General features: G+C 48.8%; 2 protein-coding genes across 2 annotated transcripts; one reads left to right on the top strand and one right to left on the bottom strand.

Moving 5' to 3' along the window:
- The first annotated feature begins 1,684 nt into the window (after positions 1 to 1,684).
- Positions 1,685 to 4,578, top strand: LOC144602974 (zinc finger SWIM domain-containing protein 1-like). Its single transcript, XM_078416099.1, has 2 exons — positions 1,685 to 2,052; positions 3,720 to 4,578. Exons 1-2 carry the CDS (start codon positions 1,685 to 1,687, stop codon positions 4,576 to 4,578), a joined length of 1,227 nt encoding a protein of 408 aa, XP_078272225.1.
- A 3,594-nt stretch (positions 4,579 to 8,172) lies between these two features.
- LOC144602973 (putative G-protein coupled receptor 139) lies at positions 8,173 to 14,566 on the bottom strand. The gene is made up of 3 exons (XM_078416098.1): positions 14,497 to 14,566; positions 11,082 to 11,976; positions 8,173 to 8,284 (listed from the first exon to the last, which is right to left on the bottom strand). The coding sequence occupies exons 1-3, from the start codon at positions 14,564 to 14,566 to the stop codon at positions 8,173 to 8,175; spliced, it is 1,077 nt and encodes a 358-aa protein (XP_078272224.1).
- Positions 14,567 to 16,240: the final 1,674 nt, after the last annotated feature.

Genomic DNA, 16,240 nt, shown 5'->3' with positions numbered 1-16,240 from the left:
TATGGTATTAGCCAGGTGATGAGCAGTGCCTGGTTTCCCCCAAACATGACATTTGGCATTCAGGCCAAAGAGTTCAATCTTGGTTTCATCAGACAAGATAATCTTATTTCTCTTGGTCACAGAATCCTTTAGGTGCCTTTTGGCAAACTCCAAGCAGGCCATCATGTGCCTTTTACTGAGGAGTGGCTACCGTCTGGCCACTCAACCATAAAGGCCTGACTGGTGGAGTCCTGCAGATAAAGTTGGCCTTCTGGAAGGTTCTCCCATCTTCACAGAGGACCTCTGGAGCTCTGTCAGAGTGACCATCGGGTTCTTGGTCACCTCCCTGACCAAGGCCCTTCTCCCCTGATTGCTCAGTTTGGCCGAGTGGCCAGCTCTATGAAGAGTCCTGGTGGTTCCAAAGTTTTTCCATTTAAGAATGATGGAGGCCACTGTGCTGTTCGGGACCTGCAATGCTGCAGAAAGTGTTTTATACCCTTCCCCAGATATGTGTCTCGACACAATCCTGTCTCGGAGGTCTACGGACAATTCCTTCTTCATGTCTTGGTTTGTGCTCTGACATGCACTGTCAACTGTGGGACCTTATATAGACATGTGTGTGCCTTTCCAAATCATGTACAATCAATTTAATTTACCACTGGTGGACTCCAATCAAGATGTAGAAACATCTCAAGGATAATCAATGGAAACAAAATGAACCTCAGCTCAATTTTGAGCGTCATAGCAAAGGTTTGAATACTTATGTAAATGTGATATTTCAGCCTTTTCTTTTAAATTACTTTGCAAAAGTTTCTAAACACCTGTTTTCGCTTCTTCATTCTGGGGTATTGCGTGTAGATTGACGATTTAAAAAAAAAGAATTTAATTCATTTTAAAATAAGGCTGTAATGTAACAAAATGTGGAAAAGGTGAAGGGGTCAGAATACTTTCTGAATGCACTGTAGGTCTTAGGGCTGATGGAATCAAGGGATATGGGGAGAAAGTCAGAACAGGGTACTGATTCTGGATGATCAGCCATGATCATATTGAATGGCGGTACTGGCTCGAAGGGCCGAATGGCCTACTCCTGCACCTATTTTCTGTGTTTCTACTTCAAAGAGTTTGTGGCCAGGGTGAGAGCGGGTCAGTCCCTTGTTCTGCCTGTTCTTGTCATATGAGGAAAGACTGGGGATGTATTCACTGGAGTTTAGAAGGATGAGAGGGGATCTTAAAGAGACGTATAAGATTATAAAAGGACTGGACAAGCTAGATGCAGGAAAAATGTTCCCAATTTTGGGGGAGTCCAGAACCAGGGGACACAGTCTAAGAATAAAGGGGAGGCCATTTAAAACTGAGGTGAGAAGACACTTTTTCACCCAGAGAGTTATGAATTTGTGGAATTCTCTGCCACAGAAGGCAGTGGAGGCCAATTCACTGGATGAATTTAAAAGAGAGTTAGATAGAGCTCTAGGCGCTAGTGGTATCAAGGGATATGGAGAGAAGGCAGGCACGGGTTACTGATTGTGGATGATCAGCTATGATCACAGTGAATGGTGGTGCTGGTTCGAAGGGCCAAATGGCCTCCTCCTGCACCTATTTTCTGTGTTTCTATAACTCTTGTCTGCGTTTGCTTGCAGACGGCACGGTGGTGGTGGTAGTGAACTAGGCCAACGTGTTGCAGGCCATCTACTACCAGGACGGCCGCATGAAGCAGACCTTCGAGAGGTTCCCCGAGGTGCTGCTGGTGGGCTCCACCTACAGCTGGGCGGGCCTGTGGCTGCCCACCTACCTGCTGCTGGCCATCGACGGTAACGGGGAGAGCGAGCTGGCGTGCCTGTGGTTCCTGCAGAGCGAGGAGCGCGAGACCGTCCGGCAGCTTCTGCGCATCTTCAGGCAGAAGAACCCGGCGGCGGAGGGAACGCGGGCGGTGGTGGTCGGCGGCAAGGCGTGTGACGGGGAGCTGGTGACCGACGTGCTGCCCCACTGCAAGCTGCTGGCCTGCCTCGCCCACACCCTCAGCGTCTTCCAGGACCACGTGACCGCCGAGAAGCTGCACGTGACCGCCGGGCAACAGTAAGCACTGGCACCGCCATTCCCTCGTGGGGCCGGAGCGGAGCGGGCGGGTGGGGGGCCCAAATATTCCTCCTCCTGTCAGATTGTGTTGGTTTGGTAAAGTTGTGACTCTCGTCCCTCTGCACAATCCAGTCTACCCATGTCCCATCTCCTCCACTCTCTGCCCTCTCTCTCTTTCTTCTTTCCTTCTTTCTTACCCGCTCCTCCTTCCCTTCTTTCTTTCTCCCTCTTCTCTCCTTCTCCTCCGCCCCTTCTCTCCTTTCCCCTACTCCTGTTTCCTCCTCACCCACTTCACCCACTCCTCCCCTCTTCCCCCTCCTCGCCTCCTTCCCCCTCCTCGCCTCCTTCCCCTCCTCGCCTCCTTCCCCCTCTCATCTTCCCCCTCCTCTCCTCCTCCCCTCCTCTCCTTCCCTCTGCTCTCCTCCCCCTCCTCTCCTCCACCATCGGGCAACAATAAGCTCTGGCATCGTGATTCCGTCCTGGGACCGGAGCGGGCGGGGAGGGGGAGGTTGGGTTATCCCAAATATTCCTCCTCCTGTCACGGCGTGGGTCAGATAAGGGTGCGACTCATTCCTCAACATGGTCTGCACAATCCAGTCTACCCCTGCCCCACTCTCCCTCCTTTCCACCCTCTTCTCCCCCTTTGCCTGCTCCTTCCCCTTTTGCCCCCTCCTCTCCCCTTTCTGTAGATGGGGCATCTGGTCAGCATTAGATGGGGTATCTTGGTCAGCATTAGATGGGGCATCTTGGTCAGCATTAGATGGGGCATGTTGGTCAGCATTAGATGGGGCATCTTGGTCAGCATTAGATGGGGCATGTTGGTCAGCATTAGATGGGGCATGTTGGTCAGCAAGGACGAGTTGGGCCGAGTGGCCTATTTCCGTGCTGTTTGACTCCACTGTTCAGCAGTCATTGAGGAGGTCACTTTATTTTTCGTAGGGAAAGAAACGGTGGAGTTTTTGTTGTAGCCGCTGGGGACTGTTGAGGTGAGAGTTTGGTTTAGTTTCGGAAATACAGATTGGAAACGGGCCCTTTGCCCCACTGAGTCCACACCGACCATTAACCACCCGTTCACACCAAAGATACTAGAGGAACAAGATAGACCACTCGACGTTAAAAAGCGTAGAAGGACATGGAGCCATTTTAGTGGGCAGAAAATTGCAGAAACATTTTAAAAGAAAAAATAACAAAAATGTATGAATTGATAGATGTTATTTTCTGCATTTTAATGGTATCATCACACATACTGTTCCCCCAAAACACTGATTACACTGCGAGAGGCAGAACGAACGGCGGGGTTTGCTTACTAAAATGGCGGGTGTTCCGTTCCTTTGCACACTACACTTCAGTATAGGCGATTCCAACGGAGTGGTCCATCTTGTTCCTCTAGTATCTTTGGTTCACACTAGTTCTGGGCGACACACGGGACAATTTACAGAGGCCAATAAACGTACAAACCTGCACGTCTTTGGAACTTGGGAGGAAACCGGAGAACCCGGAGGAAACCCACATGGTCACAGGGAGAGCGTACAAACTCCACACAGACAATGCCTGTAGTCAGGATGGATCCTGGGACTGGCACTGTAAGGCAGCAACTCTACCGCTACGCCACCTTGCTGCACCGGGAGGTTCCTCACCTTGTCTCCTCTTCCCTTTCTTCCCGCCAGGAGCCAGCTGCTGCAGATCCTGCACAGTATGTGTTACGCCACGTCCACTGAGGACTACGACCTGCTGTACCGCCAGCTGCTGGACTCCAACGCGGAGAGCGCCGTCGACTACTTCCACAAGACGTGGCACGGGTCCCGCCGCCAGTGGGTGGAGGGCTTCAAGCACGAGAATGAGAGCTACCTCACCAGCACCCTCCAGCGGGTGCAGGTGATGAGCCAGAGGCTGGCGGCCGCGGTCGAGGACTTCTCCAACGTGACCTCCTTCACCCAGGACCTCCTGAAGGCCGTGGACACGGTGCGGGCCGAGTGCGACCAGCGGATGTTGCAGAGTGAGCCCCCTGCAGGGCCAGAGGACAACTCCGTGGAGTCTTCCTACCGGGCGCTGCTCACCGACTTCGCCTTCCGCCGGGTGCGGACGGAGCTGCAGGAAGCGGAGTCGGTCTCCTTTCTCAGCGTGGAGGCCGAGAGGGCCTGGCCCGTGTGCCGGCGCCGGGCCCTGGTGACGGACCAGGCCAGCTGCCAGTGTGCCTTCCGCACCTCCATGAGGCTCCCCTGCCGGCACGTCCTGGCTCTCCGGCGGCTGCTGGGCTCCGACCTCTTTGAGCCCTCGCTCTGCGCCACTTGCTGGACGCAGGAGCACTTCCTCGGCAGTCAGCTCCCGCCCGCGTCGCCGAGGGAGCGGGCCAAGGTGCAGCAGGAGCGATATCGCCAGGCCCTCAAGGTAGCTCGCAAACTCTCCTCCCTCGCCGCCCGGTGTCCGGCCGAAGACTTTGGCAGGTGCCTGGCGGTCATGACGGCCGTCACCGACATCTGGGCCAGAGGTGGCCAAGTGCAAGTCACCGAAACCAATGGTTTGTAGCGACGCAGTCTCAGAGAGAGTGAAGCAACGACACACAAAACATGGAGCAGCACAGCACAAGGACAGGCCCTTCAGCACACAATGAACATGATGCCAAGACCATCGCTTATCTACCTGCATATCATCCATATCTCCCCATTCCTTGCATATCCATGTGCCTACCTACTGCCTCGTAAACTCCATTATCACATCTACCTCTACCGCCACATATGGTTCATAAGATCATTAGAGACAGGAGTAGGATTAGGCAATTTGGCCCATCAAGTCTACTCCGCCATTCATTCATGGCTGATTCATCTCTCCCTCACCCCATTCTCCTGCCTTCTGCCCATAACAGAGAAACATAGACAATTAGTGCAAGAGCTGACCATTCAGCCCTTCGAGCCTGTACGCACCGCCATTCAATGTGATCATGGTTGATCATCCACAATCTCCCCCGTTCCTGCCTTCTCCCCATATCCCTTGATTCCGCTAGCCCTAAGAGCCCTATCTGACTCTCTTTTGAATGCATCCAGTGAATCGGCTTCTACTGCCTTCTAATGCAGAGAATTCCACAAATTCACAACTCTGGCAGAAAAAGGTTTTCCTCATCTCAGTTCTAAATGGCCTAGCTCTCATTCTAAAACCATGGCCCCTGTTTCTGAACTCCCCCAACATCGGGAGCATCTAGCTGGTCCAATCTCTTAATAATCTTATATGTTTCTATAAGATCTGCTCTGATCCTAAATTCCAGTGAATACAAGCCCATTTGTTCCATTCTTGCGTCATATGCCAGTCCCGCCATCCTGGGAATTAACCTCGTGAACCTATGCTGCTCTCCCTCAATAGCAAGAATGTCCTTCCCCAAATTAGGAGACCAAAACTGCACACAATATCCACGTATGGCCTCACCAGGGCCATGTACAACTGCAGAAGGACCTCTTTACTCAAATCCTCTCGTTATGAAGGCCAACATGCCATTAGATTTCTTCACTGCCTGCTGTACCTGCATGCTTACTTTCAGTGACTGGTGTACAAGGACACCCACATCTTCCCGTTTTCCTAATCTGGCACCATTCAGATAATAATCTGCCTCGTTCTTGCCACCAAAGTGGATAACCTCACATTTTCCACATATAAGATAATTAGGGGATTGGACAAATTAGAGGCAGGAAACATGTTCCCAATGTTGGGGGAGTCCAGAACAGGGGGCCACAGTTTAAGAATAAGGGGTAGGCCATTTAGAACGGAGATGAGGAAGAACTTTTCAGTCAGAGAGTGGTGAAGGTGTGGAATTCTCTGCCTCAGAAGGCAGTGGAGGCCAGTTCGTTGGATGCTTTCAAGAGAGAGCTGGATAGAGCTCTTAAGGGGGTATGGGGAGAAGGCAGGAACGGGATACTGATTGAGAGTGATCAGCCATGATCGCATTGAATGGCGGTGCTGGCTCGAAGGGCTGAATGGCCTACTCCTGCACCTATTGTCTATTGTCTATACTGCATCTGCCATATATTGCGCACTGACCCAACCTTCCCAAGTAACCCTGCATCCTCATAGCCTCTTCACAGTTCACTCTGCCACCCAGCTTTGTATCATCTAAATTTGCTTATGTTACTTTTAATTCCTTCATTTAATCATTAATATATATTGTAAATGGTTGCAGTCACAGGACCAAGCCTTGCGGCACCCCACTAGTCACTGCCTGCCATTCTGAAAAGGACCCGTTAATTCCTACCCTTTGTTTCCTGTCTACCAACCAATTTTCAATCCATGTCAATATCATACCCCCAATACCATGTGCTCTAATTTTGCCCCACTAATCTACTGCGTGGGACCTTATCAAAGGCTTTCTGAAAGTCCAGATACACTACATTCACTGGCTCTCCTTTATCCATTTTACTTGTTACATCCTCAAAAAATTCCAGAAGATGAGTCAAACAAGATTTCCCCTTCATAAATTCATGCTGACTTGGACCAATCCTGTTACTGCTCTACAAATTCACCGTTATTACTTCTTTAATAATTGACTCCAGCAACTTCCCCACCACCGATGTCAGGCTAACTGGTCTATAATTCCCTGTTTTCTCTCTCCCTCCTTTCTTAAAAAGTGGGATAACATTAGCTACCTTCCAATCCACAGGAACTGATACAGAATCAAGAGAACATTGTAAAATGATCATCAATACGTCCACGATTTCTAGAGCCACCTCCTTGACTAACCTGGAATGCATACCAGGCGCTGGGGATTTATCAGCCTTCAGTCCCATCAGTCTTCCCAACACGATTTCCTGGCTAAATGTGAATTTCCTTCAGTTTCTCCGTCACACTAGATCCTCTGTACCCTAGAACTTCTGGGAGATTATTTGTTCTTTCTTAGCGAATAAAGAACCAAAGTGCTTTTTCAACTCGTCTGCCATTTCCTTGTTCCCCATAATAAATTCACCTGTTTCTGTCTTCAGGGAACCCACATTTGTCTTCACTAATCTTTTCCTCTTCATATACCTAAAGAAGTTTTTACTATCCTCTTTTATAGTCTTGGCTAGCTTACCTTCGTATTTTATCTTTTCTCCCAGTATTGCCTTTATAGTTACCATCTGTTTAAAAGTTACCCAATCCTCTGGCTTTGCTATGTTATCTTTGTTATGTTATATAAGTCTTCTTTTTTATTTTAATACTGTCCTTGACTTCCCTTGTCAGACCTGGTTGCTTCTTACTCCCCTTAAAATCTTTCTTCTTCTTTGGAATGAAATGATCCTGCATCTTCTGGATTATTCTCAGAAATTCCTGCCATTGCTGTTCCACCATCATCCCTGCTAGGGACCCTTTCCAGTCAACTTTGGCCAGCTCCTCCCTCATGCCTCCATAGTCCCCTTTGTTCAACTGCAATACTGACACTTCTGATTTTACCTTCTCGCTCTCAAATTGCAGATTAAAACTGATATTATGGTCACTACCTCCTAATGTTTCCTTTACCTCGAGTTTCCTTATGAAATCCAGTACATTACACAACACTAAATCCAGAATTGCCTTCTCCCGGGTAGGCTCCAGTACAAGCTGCTCTAAGAATCCATCTCGGAGGCACACTACAAACTCCCTTTCTTATGGTCCAGTACCAACCTGACCTTCGCAGTCTACCTGCATTTTGAAATCTCCCATAACCTCTGACACCCGCACTAATCAAGAATCTATCTATCACTGCCTTAAATATATTCACTGCTTTGCCTCCACAGCCTTCTGTGGCCAAGAATTCCACAGATTCACCACCCTTGCATAGTCCAGGCACTCGGTACCTTCCGTGTAAAGTGACAACGAGAAAAACAACTTGCCTCGCACATCTCCTTGAAACTTTGCCCCTCTCACCATTTTATCTATCAGAAGATTACCTTTCCACTGATAGACAGGCCCTCTGATACTTATTGACCAAAGATAGACACAAAATGCTGGAGTAACTCAGTGGGACTTACCGAGCCCTCTATCATGATTTATTACTGAATGTTCTCTCAAATATTGTTTACCGTTTTGCACCATGTGCACTCTGGACACATTACTGTGTGCGTCCCCCAATAATTTATCACTGTCTGTTTCCCTCTCGGCTGTGCCCCCCTCCAACATCACTCACTAGTTGTGTTCCTTTGTTTTCAGTGACTGGTGCAACAGAGCAAGAATCGTCGTCTCCAGCCACCGAGGCAAGTTGAAGATGTGCGTAAGAACTGATTTCAGATCTGACTGACTGACAGACAGTGAGAGACGCTTACAGTCACAGTGATTCACCGCGATCTCAGGAATCAGGATCTGAAGTTGCTTTCTCTTCATATGTGTGTGTTACGCTTGTGTGGCTGAGTGTGTGTGTACACAGATGCACCAAATGAACACTGCCACACATCGATCACCAATGATAGTGAACTGTCAGTCCTGTGTGTGTTACATGCATGTGTGTACGGATGCATCCAACATACGTGTGTGACCGTGTGTGCCCATGTGTATATATAGTCAGCCCTGCGTGCATTTTCCATGTGCGTGTACATGTATGTGCGTGTGTGTGTATGTTACGTGTGTATACAGATGTATCTAATGAACGCTGCCATACACCGATCACCTTTGATAGTGAACTGTCGGTCGGCCCTGTGTGCGTTATGGATTTGTGTGTACATGTATGTACGTGTGTGAGTGAACGTGTGCGCACATGCAGATGTGTGTGTGAGTGCACGTGTGTGTGTCGGCCCTGTGTGTATGTATAGATGCATCCAATGAAGACTGACATACACCGAACTATCGGTCGGCCTCTGATTGAGCTTTGAAGCTGAATTAGTTTGTGGACTGTCGCGTTCAATGAATTTCAACATTTTTTTCCTGGAAGTGATTTTAATGGTTTTCTTCAACGGAACCTGGGTCGGGTTCTGACATTACGTGGGATCATGACATCCATTCAGTAGGAATTTTAAGCATCAAACAGTATGTGGTATACTTGTGCATATTAAAAGCAAAAGTTGACTTGACTTGCAAAAGCCCGTTTCAGTTTAATTTATTGTCACGTATACACCATATCGAGGTACAGGGAAAAGCTCTTTGTTGCATGCGAACCATTCAGCAAACAGGCAATACATAATTACAATCAATTCATTTACAGTGTGTACAGATTTAACAGTGTGGAGCGATTGTAATGTGAGTTTGTAGATCTGCTTCTGTGGCTATCACGCAAATAGTCGCCTGTGTTGGGCGCAATCTTGGAAGCATTCCCAACCGCACCAACCTGACCCGAAGTAACTAACAGTATGATAGATATGGTTCTCCTTCCCTCTACACGCTCCTCAATCACTTTGGTACAGAGTTATAAAGCACTTGGGCCCAATTCGTCCATGCCGACCAAGATACCGCATCTATGCTCATCCCATTTCCCGTGTTTGCCCCATATCTCTTTAAACCCTTCCTGTCCGTGTGTCTGTTCTTCCCTCTATGTCTCACTCTCTGGCACTATCCCTATTATAGATGCCGCTGTTATATGCCCATCATAAGATCCAACGTGATAGGAGCAGAATCAGGCCATTTGGCCCATCAAGTCTACTCTGCCATTCAATCATGGCTGATCTCTCACTCCTAACCCCATTCTCCTGCCTTCTCCCCTTAACCTCTGACACCAAACTAATCAAGAACCTATCTATCTCTGCCTTAAATATATCCACTGACGTGGCCTCCACAGACTTCTGTGGCAAAGAATCCCCCAGATTCACCACCCTGTGTCTCGAGAAATTCCTCCTCAAATTCCTAAAAGAATGTCCTTTAATTGTGAGGCTATGACCTCTAGTCCTAATCTCACCCACGTGCGGAACCATCCTCTCCACACCAACTCTATCCAAGCCTTTCATTATTCTGTACGTTTCAATGAGGTCCCCCTCATCCTTCTAACCTCCAGCAAGTACAGGCCCAGTGCCGTCAAACGCTCATCATATGTTAACGCCCATCACCAACCCCACGCTCCAGAGGTTCAATAACATTAACCCCTTTCCCCATCCACATCTCCACAGTAACTGAATCTCAGTAGCTGATTCCTGCTGATCACTGCACTAGTTAATGATCACAAATGGAAAATAAAAACATTGTTAATTATTTTCATGAACATGAGTCTTAATTTTTGATGTTGTTTAAACAATCTCCTCCTACCCTCATTGATTGATTTTGAAACGCCCGATGTGATTGTGAGTGTTCGCATTTTTAGATTTGGAAAAGTGAAATAATGAAAACCAGACATAATCCTTTACAATAAAGACTTTTTTCGTCAAGTAAAATCTGGAAATGTTTTGTTTGTAGAACCCGATCTTTGTTGCCTCTGGTCATGAGGTCGTTGATTGTGGGCACTGAAGCAGAGTCCAGGGCGCTGGATCGTTCCCAGCAGTTCCCAGGGCGGCACGGTGGTGCAGCGGGGGAGTTGCCGCCTGACAGCGCCTGAGACCCGGGTTCCATCCTGACTGCGGATACTGTCTGTTCGGAGTTTGTCCGTTCCCCCCCGTGACCTGCGTGTGTTTCCTCCGAGAGCTTCGGTTTCCTCCCACACTCCAATGGCTCACAGGTTTGCAGGTTAATTGGCTTGGTATAAAATGTAAAATTGTCCCCAGTGTGTCTCGAATAGTGTTAATGTGCGGGGATCGCTGGTCGGTGCGAACTCGATGGGCCGAAGTGGCTGTTTCCGTGCTGTATCTCTAAACTAAACTATCTGAATGGACGGATGGAGGTCTGCAGTACTGTTTTGATGAACGGTCAGTGGCCTAAAGGATTAGGTCTGTATCTCTCCCACTCTCAGCAGATGCTGTCTGATCAGTTGAGCATTTATTGCACTTTCTGGTTTTACATCAGATTTCTGACATCCGCATGTTTTGTGGTTTGCTTTTCATGCATGGTGGGCATAGGTCATGAGGTCATAAGTGATAGAAGCCGAATTAAAGATACACTAAACTAGTGCTTGGCCTGTTTCCACATTGTACCTAAACTAACAACAGAGGTGTCACAATCAAATTACAACGCTTGCTGACTACCTCGCCAGTTTCACGGGTTTTCTAAGACAACGAGTTAGAAACTTGAAGCCGCTCTTCACCTCCTGTCTGAACTTGCTTTGGGTCATTGCGTAGATACAGGTGTTGGCACAACAGCTGACCCGAATGAGTAAGATTCCGACCTCATTGGCGACGTTCCAGGGGTTTGTGAAATCCGAGGACGCGAAATTGATGGTGGCTCGTGTGGAGATCCAACTCACCGTTGGCGTGGTCCAGAGTAATATGGAGGTGCCGGACACGGTGAAGAGCAACACGATGGACTTGCGCCGATTCTCCGTTTCAGTGTCCTTACATTCCTGCGACTTCAGGCGCCGGCGGACCCTGCTGGCCGCTACGATGTTCTTGATGGTCAGCCCGTTGAGGAGCACGATGAGGCCGAAGGGGAGTAAGGAGACGGAGATGCTGCACATCCAGGTGAAAGCTACCCACCACATGGAGGTGAAGTAGTCGGGTTTGGGCCGGTACCCCCAGTCGACCTTGCCTATAGTGAAGCGTGGCTCGTACAGGACGTGAAAGGGAACGTACTTTAAACAGCTGAACAGGCCCATGAACACAATGACCGCGGCGGCCGTCCTATCCGTGCAATAGACGAGCCTCAGCCTCGGACAGCAAATGCTGACAAAACGGTCAAAGGTGAAGGACACTGTTAACCAGATGGAGTAGTCCATGCTGGCGACCCGCAAGTGAACATGTGAAGGGCAGATCGTGCTGAGGTCGAGGAAGGAGTTGGGTAAATAGTAAAGGAAGATTTCTCTGAGCAACACGTGAGAGATGACCACCAGCAGGTCGGACATTGCCATCGCTACCATGTAGAGGGTGATTCCTTTGGTGAGACCGCATTTTCCCCGGCACAGGATCACAGACGTCAGCACGTTCGCTGGTGAAGGAACAAAGCACAGCGAAATGATCAATTGCTGAGTGGAAGAGAGGGGGCAGAGATAGCATTACAAGCAACGACATAGAAAATAGGTTCTGGTGTAGGCCATTCGGCCCTTCGAGCCAGCACCGCCATTCAACATGACCGTGGCTCGTCATCCAAAATCAGTACCCCGTTCCTGCTTTCTCCCCGTTAGCCCCAAGAGCTAAATCTAACTCTCTCTTGAAAACATCCAGTGAGTTGGCCTCCACTGCCTTCTGTGGCAGAGAATTCCACAGATTCACAACTCTCTGGATGATCCCCCCCCCTCATCTCAGTCTTAAATGGCCGACCCCTTATTCTTAAACTGTGAATCCTGTTTCTGGACTCCCCCAACACCGGGAATACTTTTCCTGCATTGAGCCTGTCCAATCCCTTAAGAATTTTATATGTTTCTATAAGATCCCCTCTCATCCTTAAATTTTAATTATAACAAGCCCAGTCGACCCATTCTTTCGTCATATGTCAGTCCCGCCATCTCGGGAATTGACCTGGTGAACCTACGCTGCACTCCCCCAATAGCAAGAATGTCCTTCCTCAACATCATTGAAGAGGAACCATTGCAGATAATAATACAGAACAGTACAGCACAGAAACAGTCACATCGGCTCACAATGTCCGCGCCGAGAATTTTGACATGAGAAACTAATCGCTTCTTTAGACTTGAGACTTTAAAGATACAGCGTGGAAACAGGCGCTTCGGTCCTCCAAGTTCGCGCCGACCAGCGCCCACTCCATACACTAACTCGATCCTGCATACTTGGTACAATTTACAATTTACAGAAGCCAATTAATCAGTCTGAAGAAGGGTCTCGACCCGAAACGTCACCTATTCCTTCTCTTCAGAGATTCTGCCTGCCCTCTGAGTTACTCCAGCATTCTGTGTCTAACCTGCAAGCCTGCATGTCTTTGGAGCGTGGGAGGAAACCGGAGCGCCCGGAGAAAACCCACGTGTTCACAAGGATAACTGGTGCTTTCAGACAGCACCTGTAGTCGGGATCCAACACCGGTCTCCGGTGCTGTAAGGCAGTGACACTATCGCTGCGCCACCGTGCGGCCACTCTTGCCTTCACACGAGCCATTCTCTGCATTTCAATGCGTCTCTCCCATGTCAGCGCGTTCCAGGCACCCAACACTCTCTGTGTGACGGCCTTTACCCCACATCTACTTTAAACATTCCCCTCTTACCTTGAAGCTCTGCCCCTGGTCATTTGCATTTCCACCCTGGGAAACAAAGGTTCCGACTGTCTACCCTATCATGGTCTCTCATAATTGCAAATAATTCTATCGTCCCCCCTCAATCTCTCGCATTCAGAGAAATTAAACAGAGTTTTATCAAATCTCTCCTTGTAGTTAAAACCCTCTAATCCAGCTGGCATTTTGCTAAACCTCTTCTACGTCTTCTTAAATCGTTCACATCCTCGCTAGAATGCGGGCGACAAACCAAAGTGCGAACTAAGCATTCTCGGTGAAACAATCTCGCTCCTTATATCTCCGCTACTATTCTGTCTTCTATATTTTATATTCTATGTCACTGATCACTTTGACGTTTGCCCTCCGGTTCGCGTAAGCCGACGGGCACGGCGGTGGTTTTAGAGAGTCGTGACATTGGAGGCTCAGAAGTTGCAACATTGAATAGATCTTTCAGCTCTGGCAGCGCGGCTTCTGCGATTGGCACCACCTGCGTGGAAATTGGCCACGCCGCTTGCGCCTGTGACCAAGTATCCCTCTGTATCAGGAGGTACGGGCTTCGCGATCCTAGCAAGAGATAATGTTGGGCCGGGATAAACCGGATCAAACACCCGCACCAGGAGCCAATCCGTTCCCCGGAGCCGCTGAGAGCGAGGAGTCGGGAGCTTCAACCAACGTTTCTTTGCAGGAGCACGACTAACTCGCGGGGGAGGGACGAGAATATTTTGCTCAGAGAGAGTTCATAAGTTCATAGGTTCTAGGAGCCGAATTTGGCAATTCGGCCCATCAAGTCAACTCCGCCATTCAACCATCTGATCTATCTTTCACTCAACCACATTCTCCTGCCTTGTCCCCCTAACCGCTGACGCCCGCACTGATGCAGAGCGGATTAAGAGGACTCCAATCCTTTACAAGCTGACTCGTAAACGGCGTAGGTTTCTGCAAGGCAGGGAAAGCAAAGACCAAAGGACACATAGAAAAATAGAAAATAGATACATGAGTACGCCATTCGGCTCTTCCAGCCAGCACCGCCATTCAATATGATCATGGCTGATCATCTACAATCAGTACCCCGTTCCTGCATTCTCGCTATATCCCTTGATTCCGTTATCAGCTCTATATCTAACGCTCTCAGTTAGAGAGAGACACAGGTCGAGGGACGCGGCGAGAATGCCAAATTCAAGCGGCAACAGAGAGCGGAAGAACTCAATTAAAACAACAGGAACATACACAACTCGCGGTATCATTAAGCGAAATAAGCAACATTTTGAAGGTCATGACAGGACTCACATGGGATTCCAAGCACCACCAGGATCGGATAGGAGATTTCCTTCATGTACAGAATCGGAGCGCGCCACATTCTGGAAGATGTCGGGAGCTCGCTCGGGTGACACAATGGAGCAAGGAGCGCGGCTCCGGATCCTCATTAATACCCCTCGAAACCCTCCGGTGGGACGGCCTTTGATGGAGCAATGACATTAGTGAACAAACATTGTTCTTTCCAAACAAGTGAAGTAACGTCACCAATCTCTCAGTGGAGTAGAATCACTGCAAAGTCTATAGGGGGCGGCGGGTTGTTTACCGACCTGTCTCTGGATCCAAAATGCAATGTGAATGGCCTGGTCCTGTCATTCACAGGGTGACGACGTGGTTGGTGTTGGCGGCCCTTAACTCAAGAGATCCGAAATACAACCCCTTCTTCATCACATTTGTAACCACGGAAGAGGGAGTGGAGTATATCACAATGGTTTGCTCAAATCCATTTTCTAATTCTAATGTTCAAAATTGGACCCAGAGAAGCAGAACACGAAGTCCACGTAATGGGTGTGTGGCTCCAAATTTTATATCTCATTTTGGCGTCACCTCACAGTTTCGGTTACGACGTAAACTAAGCCAGGATAGACCCCGAGTCCGTTTCGCCAAGGCAGATTAGAACTCCGGGTGGCTAGCCATCATAGCTCATCTTCCCACTCCCATGCTCATGTTTCAGTCCAGGATCTCATCCATTGTAATAGTCATGCCACACGCAAACTGGAGGAATAGGAACGCATATTCGGTTTGGGTAGCTTACACTCCAACGGCATGGACATTGCATTTTTCAAATGTAAGTAGCTGCAACCCTCCCTCGCCCTCTTTCGCATGCACCCCTCACCCTTCTTTATAAAAACATAGATAATATATGCAGGAGTAGGCCATTCGGCCCTTCCAGCCAGCACCGCCATTCAATTTGATCATGGCAGATCATCCACAATCAATACTCCGTTCCTGCTTTCTCCCCGTATCCGTTAGCCCAAGAGCTAAATCTAATTATTTCTTGAAAACATCCAGTGAATTGGCCTCCACTGCCTTCTGTGGTAGAGAATTCCACAGATTCACAACTCTCAGAGCGAAAAGGTTTTTCCTCATCTCAGTCCTAAATGGCCCACCCCTTATTCTTAAGCTGTAACCCCTGGTTCTGGACTACCCCAACGTCACATTTATATCCACGGAAGAGTGAATGGAGCATGTCAACATGGCACGTTCAAATCAATTATCGAACAATGAATGTTCAATATTAAACCCAGAGAAACAGAACACGATGTCCAATTATGCAGTGCGGCACATAATTTTTAATCACACTAGACAGGCGTGGACCGGTTGGGTCAAAATCTCTCCTGCGAGCCCGGCAACCGTTCGTGCAAACACCCCTCCCCCCACACTCACCCACACAAACACACACACACACACATACTCACTTACCCACTCCATCCCCACTCAACCCCCCTCAACCCCCCTTACCCCCATCCCCCTCCCCCCCACTCACCCACTACATCCCCCCTCAACCCACCCTTATCCCCCCCCCCCCCGGCCGTTTGGACGGGTTTGCACCACAGCAAAGTCGAAATATCGTAAGTCGACATATTGTAAGTGGAAGCATCGTAAGTCGAGGAGCATCTGTGTTGGATCAACAGGGCCAACTGCGCGGACTTTCTCCCATTGTGCGGTCGAACGCGGCTGATGGCCAGGTGAAATGGAAAAGTGATTTTTCAAACTT

This window comes from Rhinoraja longicauda, chromosome 19 (assembly GCF_053455715.1).
Source record: "Rhinoraja longicauda isolate Sanriku21f chromosome 19, sRhiLon1.1, whole genome shotgun sequence".
NCBI lineage: Eukaryota > Metazoa > Chordata > Chondrichthyes > Rajiformes > Arhynchobatidae > Rhinoraja > Rhinoraja longicauda.
Note: the sequence above shows the minus strand (reverse complement) of the source record. Positions and strands in the feature narration are given on the sequence as shown.

What these genes read in the sequence shown, in the direction of transcription:
- LOC144602974 (XM_078416099.1), top strand. Translation starts at nt 1,685, where the DNA reads ATGAAGCAGACCTTCGAGAGGTTCCCCGAGGTGCTGCTGGTGGGCTCC. An exon ending in CACGTGACCGCCGGGCAACA is followed by an intron (nt 2,053 to 3,719) that starts GTAAGCACTGGC and finishes TCTTCCCGCCAG; the next exon opens with GAGCCAGCTGCTGCAGATCC.
- LOC144602973 (XM_078416098.1), bottom strand. Translation starts at nt 14,566, where the DNA reads ATGTGGCGCGCTCCGATTCTGTACATGAAGGAAATCTCCTATCCGATC. An exon ending in GGTGGTGCTTGGAATCCCAT is followed by an intron (nt 11,977 to 14,496) that starts GTGAGTCCTGTC and finishes TTCCTTCACCAG; the next exon opens with CGAACGTGCTGACGTCTGTG. An exon ending in AAACCCGTGAAACTGGCGAG is followed by an intron (nt 8,285 to 11,081) that starts GTAGTCAGCAAG and finishes ACTGTCTGTCAG; the next exon opens with TCAGTCAGATCTGAAATCAG.